The sequence below is a fragment of the Delphinapterus leucas genome, chromosome 16 (genome assembly GCF_059928025.1).
Source record: "Delphinapterus leucas isolate spDelLeu-1000000601 "Yukka" chromosome 16, BTC_Dleu_Yukka2, whole genome shotgun sequence".
In the NCBI taxonomy this organism is placed as follows: domain Eukaryota; kingdom Metazoa; phylum Chordata; class Mammalia; order Artiodactyla; family Monodontidae; genus Delphinapterus; species Delphinapterus leucas.
In genome coordinates this window covers 54142336-54156437 of record NC_143144.1, presented here as the reverse complement: position 1 = coordinate 54156437, position 14102 = coordinate 54142336, and the positions used below count along the sequence as shown (strand labels likewise).

Below are 14102 nucleotides of genomic sequence, written 5' to 3'. Positions count from 1 at the left end.
AGTAGTAGAATGAAAAAAATGGAATTGAACATAAAAGCAATATAATTGATGAAATCCACATTAAAGCTATACTCAAATAGAATAAGCAAGTGAACTGCAGCAAGGGACATAGTCCACAGTCTTGAGGAAATTAAAATGGAAAAGAATAAATCTATGAAAATATACAGGCACCTCCCTGGTGGTCCAGTGGTTAAGAATCCGCCTTCCTATGAAGGGGATGCGGGTTCAATCCTTGGTTGGGGAACTAAGATCCCACATGCTGTGGGGCAACTAAGCCCGCACACCACAACTACTGAGTCCGTGCGCCACAACTAGAAGGCTATGCGATGCAACTAAGAGCCCACGCGCCACAACGAAAGATCCCATGTGCCGAAACTAAGACCTGACGCAGCCATAAATAAATAAATATTTTAAATATATATATATAAAGAACATAATAGAAATAAATGGTAAGAAGACTCAATATATACATAATTGGTATTCCCAGTGTATTAGAAAAATGTTCAAAGATACAATGAAAATAAAAAACTTTCCTGAAATTAAAAAAAAAAGAATTCTGTGGATCATAAGTGTAACCCATGACAAAGAAAAAATAGATGCAGAATGGTCAATACCCAGACATTCAGACAAAGTTACTAAAATATGAAGAATTAAGAATCATATGAAAAGATATACAATGGAGAAAAGACAGCCTCTTCAGTAAGTGGTGCTGGGAAAACTGGACAGCTACATGTAAAAGAATGAAATTAGAACACTCCCTAACACCATACACAAAAATAAACTCAAAATGGATTCGAGACCTAAATGTAAGACCGGACACTATAAAACTCTTAGAGGAAAACATAGGAAGAACACTGACATAAATCACAGCAAGATCTTTTTTGATCCACCTCCTAGAGTAATGGAAATAAAAACAAAAATAAACAAATGGGACCTAATGAAACTTCAAAATTTTTGCACAGCAAAGGAAACCATAAACAAGACGAAAAGACAACCCTCAGAATGGGAGAAAATATTTGCAAATGAATCAACGGACAAAGGATTAATCTCCAAAATATATAAACAGCTCATGCAGCTCAATATTAAAGAAACAAACAACCCAATCCAAAACTGGGCAGAAGACCTAAATAGACATTTCTCCAAAGATGACATACAGATGGCCAAGAAGCACATGAAAAGCTGCTCAACATCACTAATTATTAGAGAAATGCAAATCAAAACTACAATGAGGTATCACCTCACACCAGTCAGAATGGGCAGCATCAGAAAATCTACAAACAACAAATGCTGGAGAGGGTGTGGAGAAAAGGGAACCCTCTTGCACTGTTGGTGGGAATGTAAATTGATACAGCCACTATGGAGAACAGTATGGAGGTTCCTTAAAAAATTAAAAATAGAATTACCATATGATCCAGCAATCCCACTACTGGGCATATACCCAGAGAAAACCATAATTCAAAAAGACACATGCACCCCAATGTTCATTGCAGCACTATTTACAAGAGCCAGGTCACGGAAGCAACCTAAATGCCCATCGACAGACGAATGGATAAAGAAGTTGTGGTACATATATATACAATGGAATATTAGCCATAAAAAGGAACAAAATTGAGTCATTTGTTGAGACGTGGATGGATCTAAAGACTGTCATACAGAGTGAAGTAAGAAAGAGAAAAACAAATATCGTATATTAACGCATGTATGTGGAACCTAGAAAAATGGTACAGATGAACCGGTTTGCAGGGCAGAAGTTGAGACACAGATGTAGAGAACAAACGTGTGGACATGAAGGGGGGAAAACTGTGGTGTGGGGATGGTGGTGTGCTGAATTGGGCGATTGGGATTGACATGTATACACTGATGTGTATAAAATTGATGACTAATAAGAACCTGCAGTATAAAAACAAACAAAAAAGAATCATGAGTATCTATGCAGAAAAATCAAGTCACATGAGAGGGAGAAAATCAGGTTGGCCATTTATACCTCTCAGGGCAATGCTTCAATGCCGAAAGACATTGGAGCAATTTCCTACAATTTCTGAGAAAAAGAAAGTGACCCAAGACCTTTATATTCTGCCAAACTGAATTTCAAAACTAAATGTAACAAACAGATCTTAGGCATGTACTTAGCTTAGACTCTCTGGGAAAAACTACCAAATAACACAAATCGAGCTAATCAAGATAAAATAAAATACAGAGGAATGGACAAGCCATGGTAGAAAGACTGAGGTTAAGTATCAGGCCCATGTAAAAGTAGAATTAGGAATAAACAGTTGTGCTTCTTTGGTCTTGGCCACAGAAAAGAGATGACAAAGGGAACACTGTCATTTGGAAAGCATCACAATGAGACGCACACTGTGGCTCTAAGGCCTCCCACCTTCAGAAGCACACCTGTGACAAATGTGGCTGCCCTACCAGGCAGAAGAGGAAGTGTGCCCGGAGTGCCTAGGCTGAGGACAGAACACCACTGGAGCAGGCAAGTGAAGCACCTACAGATTGTATACTGAAGCTTCAGGCATGGATTCTGGGGAAAACAACACCTAACCCAAGAAAGCCACTGGGGTAGAATCCAGTTCATCTTAGGGATTTCAACCATTAGTCATGCAATAAATGCTCTGGTTTAAAAAAAATAGACAATTGTGGAAATTATAGAGCAAAATGAATTTTATAACTACTGATAACAGTAAAAAAAAATACTTTTAAGGATAATAAATACCTTACAAAATAGAGGTGGAGATGCTGGAAGCAGTATAAGTATTCTAATTGTTTCACGTTTCATAGCAGGGAGTTCATGGATGATGTAAAGTTAACAGGTATGGTCTAAAATCAAACATCTAAATGTTTGTTATAGTTTTTCACACTTTCCCGTAATCACCGGTTATTGATTTTAGGGTTCTCTTTAAGAACTAATATCTCTTGTGATAAGAACACAGTCCTCTGAAATTCTGTAATTCTTTCCATTAAAAAAAAGTTTCTTCTGTAAAATTCAAGTAGTAGAATTAAAATTTTCATATAAAATAAATGGACTACCACTCAGCAGTGAAAAGGAATGAATCACTGCTGATTCATTCATTCAACACGAACAAATCACAAAATTATTATTCTGTATGAAAGAACCCAGCACAAAAGAGTAATTATTGCATGATTTCGTTTATATAAAAATCTAGAAGATTTAAACTATAGTGACTGAAAACATTTCAATGGTTGCTTCAGGCTGGGAGGAGAGAGAGGCATTGACTGCCCGGGGGCAAAAGGAATCCTTTGGGATGACAGAAGTGTTCTGTATCTTGAGTGTGGTAGTTCCCAGGTGTATGAATAGAATTCATAGAACTTTTATGAAAAACAAATTAAAGGGATGCCGCTTATTGTACATACATTACACTTCAATAAATTAAATAAAAACTCTAACCAAAAAAATAGCTTGGATAGTAAGATCCCATTTTTCTAAAATTGTTTCTGTCCTTCTCCCTTTATATATTCACAGAGGGCTACAATGAATTTCATTAAATGTTAATGAAATGTCTATTTCTGAGTGATAGAATTTAACGTGATTTTTTAATATTTATCTTTGGAATGTTTCCTATTGCTTTAATTTTTATAGCGGGCATGTGTAATTTTTACAACTATGTCATTAATTTAAAATATAGATAAGTCTATAATATTCCATTTGTTATTCCGGGGAATTGTGCTGGACACGTGATGTAGAGACAGGTGCACAGAACAAGAGAGGAGGTCTCTGTCCCAGCCCCACTCCAGCTGGGCCCCCATCTGCTCAGCTGGTTTCACCTGCCCACAGAAAGAGTCTAACTTTGCTCCCCCCTCTACCAATAACAGGCCATTTTTGTTCTCCTAGTGCCACGAAAATGGCAATAAAATATAAGCTCTGCGTAGCACACCAAAATAGAAATGGCTCCAATTCATCCTGATGAGGGCACTCAGGGGAGATGAGTTCTAGTCTTCAATGTGCTACATGTGACACCCATAAGAGAAGACTGCCAACATGTTTGTGGTTTGCTGGTGACCATACGCAAGATATTTAATTTCTTCTTCATTTCTTCTTTGTATAATACAAGGTCAGTGTGAAAAAGCATAAATAAAGTTCGTGAAGTGTTTTGAATAATAAAAGTGTTGTTATTTATGCTGAGCAATGCATTTTGTCATTCCGACAGTACATTGTAGTATGAAAGTTTCTATTCTGACAAATTTGGCTAACAAGACTTTTCCACCTATTCATTAGGTTAAAGGGTGGGTTTCTGACTAGTTTAGAATACAGATGGTTCTGTCCTCAAAGCAGGGAATCCAACTCTACTGGGACATAAAGATATTTTAGTTCAAAGCCTGATAATATACAAAACAAAATAAGTAACGTCCACAATATGACAAAATTGCTAGATAAATCATAAGGATTTCCCTTATGTAAAAAAATTAGTTTTAAGTGTAAATATTTTCTTTATACAATAAATAAATAAAAGAACTGTATTGTCTCTCAAAAAATGTACTGAGACAACTGTATTGTCTCAAAAAAGAACATCTGATGGTTAAAATTTCATTTTTTTTCAGCATTCAATTTGCCTGCTCATAAAATGCTCTGTGATTGCATTTATTGCCTAGCGACTCTATTTACAGCCCTTAAAAGTCTGCAATTAGCAGGTCGAATAGCACTGTAGACAGGTCCTCGCCAAGGTGGTACAGATTACTAAGATGCAATATTCCTTTTTAGAAAGAATAATAAGCCTTTATATAGCCATCAAAACCAGTTCAGACTGCAGAGTAAATAACATTAAAAAAATTAAGACGGAAAACAACAACTCTATTATAAACTCTCAAATCCCAGAAAGGAAAAACATATGAGCTACTAGGAGCCTTCCAAAGTTAAGCACTTAAACATTTGGCTGTAAAGGTTTAAAAATATATTTTGCGTTAGTAGGTAAACGTAAAATTAAATAAATTATTTTTGATACTACCTGCCTGTGATATACATAATCAGTGGGATGAATGGAAAATTCTTACTCAAAAATACAAGACTGTCCCAACCAGTAAAACAAAGACTCATAACAAATTGGATAATAACAATTTACTCTTATCTTCCTGAACTACTTTCAATTCTACTCTTTCTAATTCTCATAGGACAGATATTATCATCCTTTTTATGATACTACTGCAGGGACAGGTCCTGGCTACACATGAGAATTATGAAAATTCTTATTAAAAATGCAGATTCCTGGGTCCAATCCCCAGGGAGCCTGGTAAGCGCAAGATGAAGCCCAGGATGTGTTTTTGAAAGCCTGCCCACCTCCGCCCTGTGAAATCGATCACTCTGACGCAGATGGTCTGTGTCCCCCTGTCTGGATGCAGCCTGCAATCACAGGCTGTTGAAAACATTTAAATCATGTGTTTATTTGTTTTGTTTTTCCACTTTTCTGCCTGGTTGCCCTGTCTTACAAGTTTTCCCACTTGGCTTTTGATTATCTAGAAGAATGTAGTGTTATGTTTCTAAACTTGGACATATTTCCATATACCCGTGTCCCCTGAGCCTAAAAAAAGATTATTATTGAAACTGAAAAAAGCTCCACTCTCCCGAAGGCTTATTTATCCTAATGAACTCGTATGATTCTAGACAGTTTCTCTGTCGAGACAAAGCAGTATTCCCATCCATCTACTAATGATTCATTCTGGGTTAGAATTTTCTCAAGATATATTTTTTTAAAGTAAAACTAGATTATATTCACCACCTTTCTCACAAGCCTCTATACCCCTCACATAAAATCAGTAAAAAGAATAATGACTGCCTTCTACAGAAGGTTAGTAGTACATGATATTGCATAAATCAAAGTGAATTCAAGACCAAGCTTAAGCCACTTCCTGTGAAAAGCTTCCTGATCCCACCCCTCTTCTCCCCTGTGTCCTGCCCACTCCTGAATGTGACACCTCCCTCTGGAACTCTTGGGAGATTCACTCAGTGCCTCTGATGGCAGTTGTCCGATCTGTCTTACAGCCTGATTTCATGCCTACCCCTCAACTACCAAAGCTTGACTTTCTCAGAGATACAGACAGTGCCTTACAGTGCATACCACATGAATCAGAAAAGCAGTGGCTGTGCAGCCTCCTTTTCTCTTCACATTCATACATACCCAGGGTGCATAGAGCCCTCTCACATCCACCTTAAGCTTTTTCTTCTTTCTTCACAAACCCACAGACATTCTGTGACTTTCCATGGCTCTTTTCTCCTCTATCTCAGCTACTTCCAACTTGGCTGTTCAAAAACTATTGCAATATAGCAATTTCTATCAATTGACTTCAATAAAGGTATATACTGTCAACCGCCAGAACTCAAGGCCGTCCTCTTTCTAAGCATTTTCTGTGGGTTAGTGCTTTGATCCAGAGCTTGTGAGCTGCCCTAGAGAGAGAGAGAGAGAGACCCACGTACCTCATCCTGCAGGAGAGTCTTACTGTACTCCAGGTGGTGCCTCTCCAAGATGGACGATCCATGGAGCCTTGCTAATGGAGATGTGGATCTAGGAGGAAAAGGATAATTTTAGCTATTTAAACATTACACATAAGGTTACATGATGCAGAATCTTTACAATCTGAGGATTTTTTTTCATTTCTTCCCTCTCCCCTAATGCCTGTGAAACAGTTGGAAGTAACATATTGGAAAAGAATCTTTAGATTTCGAACAGGAGAATACGCTCTTTTTAAAAAGTCCTTTAAAAAAAAAAACAACCCTAATTTGTTAAATGCGTAAAGTGATTGACTTGTTTAAACTACGAAGTTTGGTTCACTCCCTGCATCTAAAATTGTTAGCTTCCCTGGAGCTTATGGAGGTGACTATGACTTATAGAACATGTAGCAAACTTGTTGAAGCCCATAGTTTATTTGCACAGAAAGTGTATATTAAGAATTTCCAGGAACCAAAATGAAAATGATGATAAAGTAACATTTCTTTTCTCCTCTAAGACAGTGACATAAATTTAAATTTCCCATTTGTTAGTGGTGAGGTCACAGCTTTATGTAAAGTGGGGACTTTGGTACCCTGTCTTTCTACAATTCTTCCTGTTCAAGGAAGGGGAAGCAACATTGAAAATAAAAAGGTGTGCACAGGGACCTCTGTTCAATATTCTATAATAACCTAAATGGGAAAAATACTTGAAAAAGAACAGATACATGTATATGTATGACTGAATCACTTTGTTGTACACCTGAAACTAACACAACATTGTAAATCACCTACACTCCAATATAAAATAAAATTTTTTTAAAAAAAGAAAATAAAAAGGTGAAAAGAAAAGATGGAGAGAAGCCGAGGTGAAAGGTCTAATAGATAATATGAAGACTTTGTTACAGAAATATGGAATAAATAATTTTAAGGAAGGGAGAAATCAGAAATATGGGTGGCAGTCTTAGTAGAGTTTCACTTAATTTCAGAAAGAACAGAACTTTAGGGAGGAAAGGAGTCATTAACAGGTCACTAACAGGTCTGGTAAACCAAGTATTCTAGTTAGGGAACAATCAGACTATGTCCGATCCATATTATAATTGATCATAATTTTAATACATATTCAAATACCTAGACACTGTGTCAGCACTGGAGATTTAAACAAATTAAAAAAGCTCAATTTCAGTTAGAAATGAGTGGTATCTTAGTTCCTTTAGGTTTAAAAACATTACTCAAGAAAGGTTACTGGGGAGCTAGATATTCAACCAGTCTCAAAATAACACCTCACAGATTACGTATTAGTACAAAGGAGAAAATGTACCTTTGCATAAAGAGATCTGCTGAATATTACTCATAAATAGTTTAACTTAACCTTGTAGTTAATGGAACAAATTGATATCATGAGCCTCCTGATGCAATGCACTGAGAAGGACACAACATCACCTACATAGAATTCCCACCAAAAATATTTACCCTGAATCTAGTAATCAGAAAACAACTGGACAAATCCAAATTGAGGGATATTATGCAAAACAACTGGTCTAGACTCTTCAAAAATGTCAACATTCTGAAAGATCCAAAAAAGTTAAGGAACAATTCTAGATTAAAGGAGATTCAAGATATTTGACGACTAAATGCAATGTGTGAGCCTTGATTGGACCCAAAACAGAGAAGAAAAGATAGTTATAAAGGACATTATTGGGGAAATTGGAATAAACATTCTATATTAGATAACAGTATTGTACCAATGTTAAATTTCTTGAGAGTGATCATTATACTGTGTTTATATAAACAAATGTCCTCCACGTTCTCAGGGAATACGTGCTGAAATATTTTCGGGTAAAATGTCATGCATGAGGCCTGAAACTATCTCACAAATGGTTTAGTAAAAAAAAAAAAAGAAAAAATTATTTTTTATACACACACATCTGTTAACCCAGTTGAGTAACATCCCAACTTCCTGAAGGAATCTGAAGATGCGGGGTGGGTGTGGGCGACTATTGTCAGTATATTCTGGGAAATTTTGCAGTGGTAAAGATGATTGAAGACTGGATACAAGTAAATTTTACCCTAAAATTTAAGAAGTAGAAAATGGTATAATCTGTAGATGACAGAACAGGGAGATTGACGTTAATCTATGAAACAGTTTAAACTGCTTCAGAGCTTGCAAGCACTTACAGAATAACTACTAGGAAATTCCAGAGAAGGTTTAGAAAGAGAAAATGATGCTGAATTGATGTTATGAACACTTTTGTGATATGGTTTGTGAGAGAGGAAGGCCAGAAACAGTGTGTGTCTGGATTTCAGCAAGACAGCTAAGAAGCTTCAAGATGTGTTCTGTATGAGCTGGAATATTGAGTGTGGACAAATACTGAACAGCACCACCCAGTGAGTGCTGCTTAATTAACTGTCTTCCCCAGGGATAGGTTTCTAGCCCCAAGTCTCACAACTCTGCCCTGGCTTTGTCCTGATGCACAGTTTTATTAATGACTTGAATGAATATTGATGGAAATCATGCCTATCTAATTTTCAGATGATAAAAAAGCTGGAAAAAATATCGAATCCACTGGCTGATAGACTGCTTTAAAAGGCAATTTCAATTAAGAGTGGAATAAAGAATCAGATTAACACAGCAAAGGAAACCATAAGTGAAGTGAAAAGACAACCTACGGAATGGGAGAAAATATTTGCTAACAATGTGACTGCCAAGCGATTAATTTCCAAAATATACAAACAGCTCATACAGCTCAATATAAAAAAAACAAACTAATGACCCAATCAAAAAATGGGCAGAAGACCTAAACAGACATCTCTCCAAAGAAGACATACAGATGGCCAACAGGCACATGAAAAGATGCTCAACATTGCTAATTATTAGAGAAATGCAAATCAAAACTACAATGAGGTATCACCTCACACCAGTCAGAATGGCCATCATTAAAAAAATCTACAAATAATAAATGCTGGAGAGGGTGTGGAGAAAAGCAAACCCTCCTGCAGTGTTGGTGGGAATGTAAGTTGGTGCAGTCACTATGGAAAACAGTATGGAGGTTCCTTATAAAACTAAAAATAGAGTTACTATGTGATTCAGCAATACCACTCCTGGGCATATATCAGGAAAAGACAAAAACTCTAATTCAGAAAGATACATGCACCCCAATGTTCATAGCAGCATTATTTACAATAGCCAGGACAAGGAAGCAAACTAAATGTCCATCGACAGATGAACGGATACAGAAGATGTGGTGTATATATATATATGGTATATATACCATACAGAAAATGTGGGAGATATATATATATATATATATATATATGTATATGTGTGTGTATATATATATGTGTGTGTGTGTGTATATATATATATATATGATGGAATATTACTCAGCCATATAAAAGAATGAAATAATGCCATTTGCAGCAACATGGAAGGACCTAGAGATTATCATACTAAGTGAAGTAAGTCAAAGACAAATATTATATGATATCACTTATATGTAGAATCTCAAAAAATCATACACATGAACTTATTTACAAAACAGAAATAGACTCACAGACATAGAAAACAAACTTAGGTTACCAAAGGGGAAAGAGGGAGGGAGGGATAAATTAGGAGTTTGGGATTAACACACACACACCACCATATATAAAACAGATAAACATCAAGGACCTACTGTATAGCACAGAGAACTATATTCAATATCTTATAATAACCTTTAATGGAAGAGAATCTGAAAAATATAGATTATATATATACATATATATGTATATATATAAAACTGAATCACTTTGCTGTACACCGGAAACTAACACAATGCTGTAAATCAACTAAACTTCAATTTTAAAAAAAGAACCAAATTAAGAAGATGAAATTTAATTAGGATTAAATATAAAGTATTTCAGATCATGTTTGGATTATTATGTCAAACCCCAAGACCCACATTTTTTTTTTAACATCTTTACTGGGGTATAATTGCTTTACAATGGTGTGTTAGTTTCTGCTTTATAACAAAGTGAATCAGTTATACATATACATATGTTCCCATATCTCTTCCCTCTTGCATCTCCCTCCCTCCCTCCCTCCCACCTTCCCTATCCCACCCCTCCAGGCGGTCACAAAGCACCGAGCTGATCTCCCTGTGCTATGCAGCTGCTTCCCACTAGCTATCTACCTTACGTTTGGTAGTGTATATATGTCCATGCCTCTCTCTCACTTTGTCACAGCTTACCCTTCCCCCTCCCCATATCCTCAAGTCCGTTCTCTAGTAGGTCTGGGTCTTTATTCCTGTCTTACCCCTAGGTTCTTCATGACATTTTTTTTTCTTAAATTCCATATATATGTGTTAGCATACGGTATTTGCCAAGACCCACATTTAAGGAATGACATAAAAACACTGGAGTGGGTTCACAGAAGAATAACAGATAAAATTATATGTATAGAAAATATTATATGAGAAATGATTAAAACAAAAGTTCAACCAGGTATATTCAGCCAGGAAAAGAGGAGGGGAAAATAATAATTCTCTTTAATATACGAAGGAATAGCCTGTGGATGAGAAATTATACATATTCTAACACCTTCAGAGACTTGAACTAGGACTAACAGAAGTTATAAGGAGACCAATTTCAATTTGGTACCATGAAGAACATTCAGCCATTAGAATCATTCAAAAATATAAGAGTCCCTTATGAGCCATCATAAAAAATAATGGAATGTAGACTAGAGAACTCGGGAAGAAATACAGTAGGGAAGAGGCCTGCGTTGAATGTGGGGCGGAGGAGGACGAGATAAATGCTAAAGTTCCTCAGATTTTTTGCTGATAACCACATCTCATCAGACACAAAACGGAGGTGAGTAAAGGAGACTGAAAGATGAGAGAATTGAAAAACTAGCCAAGAAAAGGGGGATGAAAGGAACAAAGAAAACTATGAACCTATGAAAGAATGAAGCAGAAAACAAAATGGCCAGAAAAGTGAACAAAGAGAACAAAAGAACTCAAGGGAATAATAAAAATTTGAAAATGGCAAGGTTTCTAGGGCATTGCCAGAGGGCATAGTCTAAAAATGGGAGGTAAGGATGAAAACCAGAACTCAGGGGGTTGGACATTCTGGAGACAAGAAATCAGACCAAGGACACAAGGTCAAGCCAGGAAGCTGTGTTCAGCTTACACTGCACAGTAGCCTGACCGGTACCGCCAATATGAGAATAATAATTCAGTCTCCCTCAGTCTTCTGTTAACTGTTTTACCAGTGTAATGTCTCCAGATCTCTGTGGACTCCTGAGCAACTCCCCCAGCACAGTAAAGGCACATAAGGAGATTCATCAAGTAAGACGGGAATAAAGACGCAGACCTACTAGAGAATGGACTTGAGGACATAAGGAGATTCATCAAGTAAGACGGGAATAAAGACCCAGACCTACTAGAGAATGGACTTGAGGACATAAGGAGATTCATCAAGTAAGACGGGAATAAAGACCCAGACCTACTGGAGAAGGGACTTGAGGACATAAGGAGATTCATCAAGTAAGACGGGAATAAAGACCCAGACCTACTGGAGAAGGGACTTGAGGACATAAGGAGATTCATCAAGTAAGACGGGAATAAAGACCCAGACCTACTGGAGAATGGACTTGAGGACATAAGGAGATTCATCAAGTAAGACGGGAATAAAGACGCAGACCTACTAGAGAATGGACTTGAGGACATAAGGAGATTCATCAAGTAAGACGGGAATAAAGACGCAGACCTACTAGAGAATGGACTTGAGGACATAAGGAGATTCATCAAGTAAGACGGGAATAAAGACGCAGACCTACTAGAGAATGGACTTGAGGACATAAGGAGATTCATCAAGTAAGACGGGAATAAAGACGCAGACCTACTGGAGAACGGACTTGAGGATGTGGGGAGGGGGAAGGGTGAGCTGTGACAAAGCGAGAGAGAGGCATGGACATATATACACTACCAAACGTAAAACAGATAGCTAGTGGGAAGCAGCCGCATAGCACAGGGAGATCAGCTCGGTGCTTTGTGACTGCCTGGAGGGGTGGGATAGGGAGGGTGGGAGGGAGGGAGACGCAAGAGGGAGGAGATGTGGGAACATATGTATATGTATAACTGATTCACTTTGTTATACAGCAGAAACTAACACACCATTGTAAAGCAATTATACTCCAATAAAGATATAAAAAATAAAATAAAATAAATAAAATAAAATGGATAACTGGGACTTCCCTGGTGGTCCAGTGGTTAGGATTCCATGCTTCCACTACAGCGGGACACAGGTAAGAATCAATACACGTATATGTGTAACTGAACCACTTTGCTGTGCACCTGAAACTATCACAACATTATTAATCAACTATACTCCAACAGAAAATAAAAAGGTAAACAAAAAAAATAAAGGGCTGGAACTCTCAAGACGAAGACGTTGCTTACCCAGAACCCAGAATGGAGATTCCCTTTTCAAGGCAAAGCCTGATTGGTAGAGTTGCTGAAGGTGAAAAGTCACTGCTCACGAGGTGCATTCCATTCACTGAGTAAATTTCTTCAGCATCTACTATGTTTCACATATACAATTTCATGTGGTTCTCACAGCAGTCTTTAAGGGGTCAATATTATACCCATTTTACAGTTAAGAAACAGAATCTCAAATAGATTAAATGATTTGCCCAAGATCCCTCAACTGGGAAGTATCTGGATCCCATAAAACCAGACTCCAAAGCTCATTCTCTCTAAATTGTCTCACTCCCTCTGGTACCTCTGGAGAGGGGTAGGTCATGTGTCACAGATGAAGATACAGTGTGGCCAAGGCAGACAGAGCTTCTTAAATGTCACTATCAAGGAGTTAGGCTGGCTATGGCATTGCTGATGAATTTTGACAAGTGCCAATGACACAATAACAGTAATAATAATAATACTTAAGAATTATTAACTTCCAAGAGCCAACCATGAGCTGAGTGCCTTATATATATCTCATTTGATCTTTACAACGACCTTAAGTGTTAGGTACCATTACTATAATTATTATTTTCCCAATGAGGAACTCGAAGCTTAGAAAGTTTAAATAACTTGTGAACCCAATAAATCCAAATCTGTCTGAGCTGAGGGCCTGTACCCTTATAATTGCACTTCTTTTCTTGGGCAAGAGAGGAAGATGGTGATGATGTTAAGATGCAAGGTCAGCTGAAGGTCAGTTGGTGGAAGTATAAGGACCAGGGACGTGAGAGTAGTCAGCCGAGGGAAAAATGTTCTCTAGCTTGAGCTGGTGGGGCGCTACCCAGGTGTGTACAGGTGTAAGCCAAAGATCAATGCTCTTTAATGTATGAATTCAATACTTTGATGAAACAAAGTTGAAAAAAGAAGGAGTGAAGGCGTTTACAAATAAGGGGGGGCACCAGAACACGTTGATGTGGCCACATGTGTTCACTTACTTCATCTGATACAAGTTATTGGTGCCTCTGTGGTCAATGTCATGGCAGAAGGCAGCAGCAAGCATGGCAAAGGCTTCAAGATCCGTGTAGTATTTCTTCAGTCTTCCTGTCTAAAACAATAGACATACATATTTACTAGGATTAAGGCACCTCCGCGGCATGTGCAGTGAGGCCGGCCTGCAATGGAGAAGGGGGCCTGCTGTGTTTTTAGAGCAAGCTGGCTTTATTTCT

At 37.5% G+C, this 14102-nt stretch overlaps 1 protein-coding gene across 1 annotated transcript in view; it reads right to left on the bottom strand.

Moving 5' to 3' along the window:
• Window positions 1-14102, bottom strand: part of PDE6C (phosphodiesterase 6C) — a 71696-nt gene that overhangs the window by 15872 nt on the left and 41722 nt on the right. The window contains exons 14-15 of the mRNA XM_089897946.1: window positions 13872-13981; window positions 6428-6515 (exon numbers count right to left, since the gene is read on the bottom strand). Of these exons, the coding sequence (XP_089754072.1) occupies window positions 6428-6515; window positions 13872-13981 (198 nt within the window). The remainder of the gene's footprint in view (window positions 1-6427; window positions 6516-13871; window positions 13982-14102) is intronic.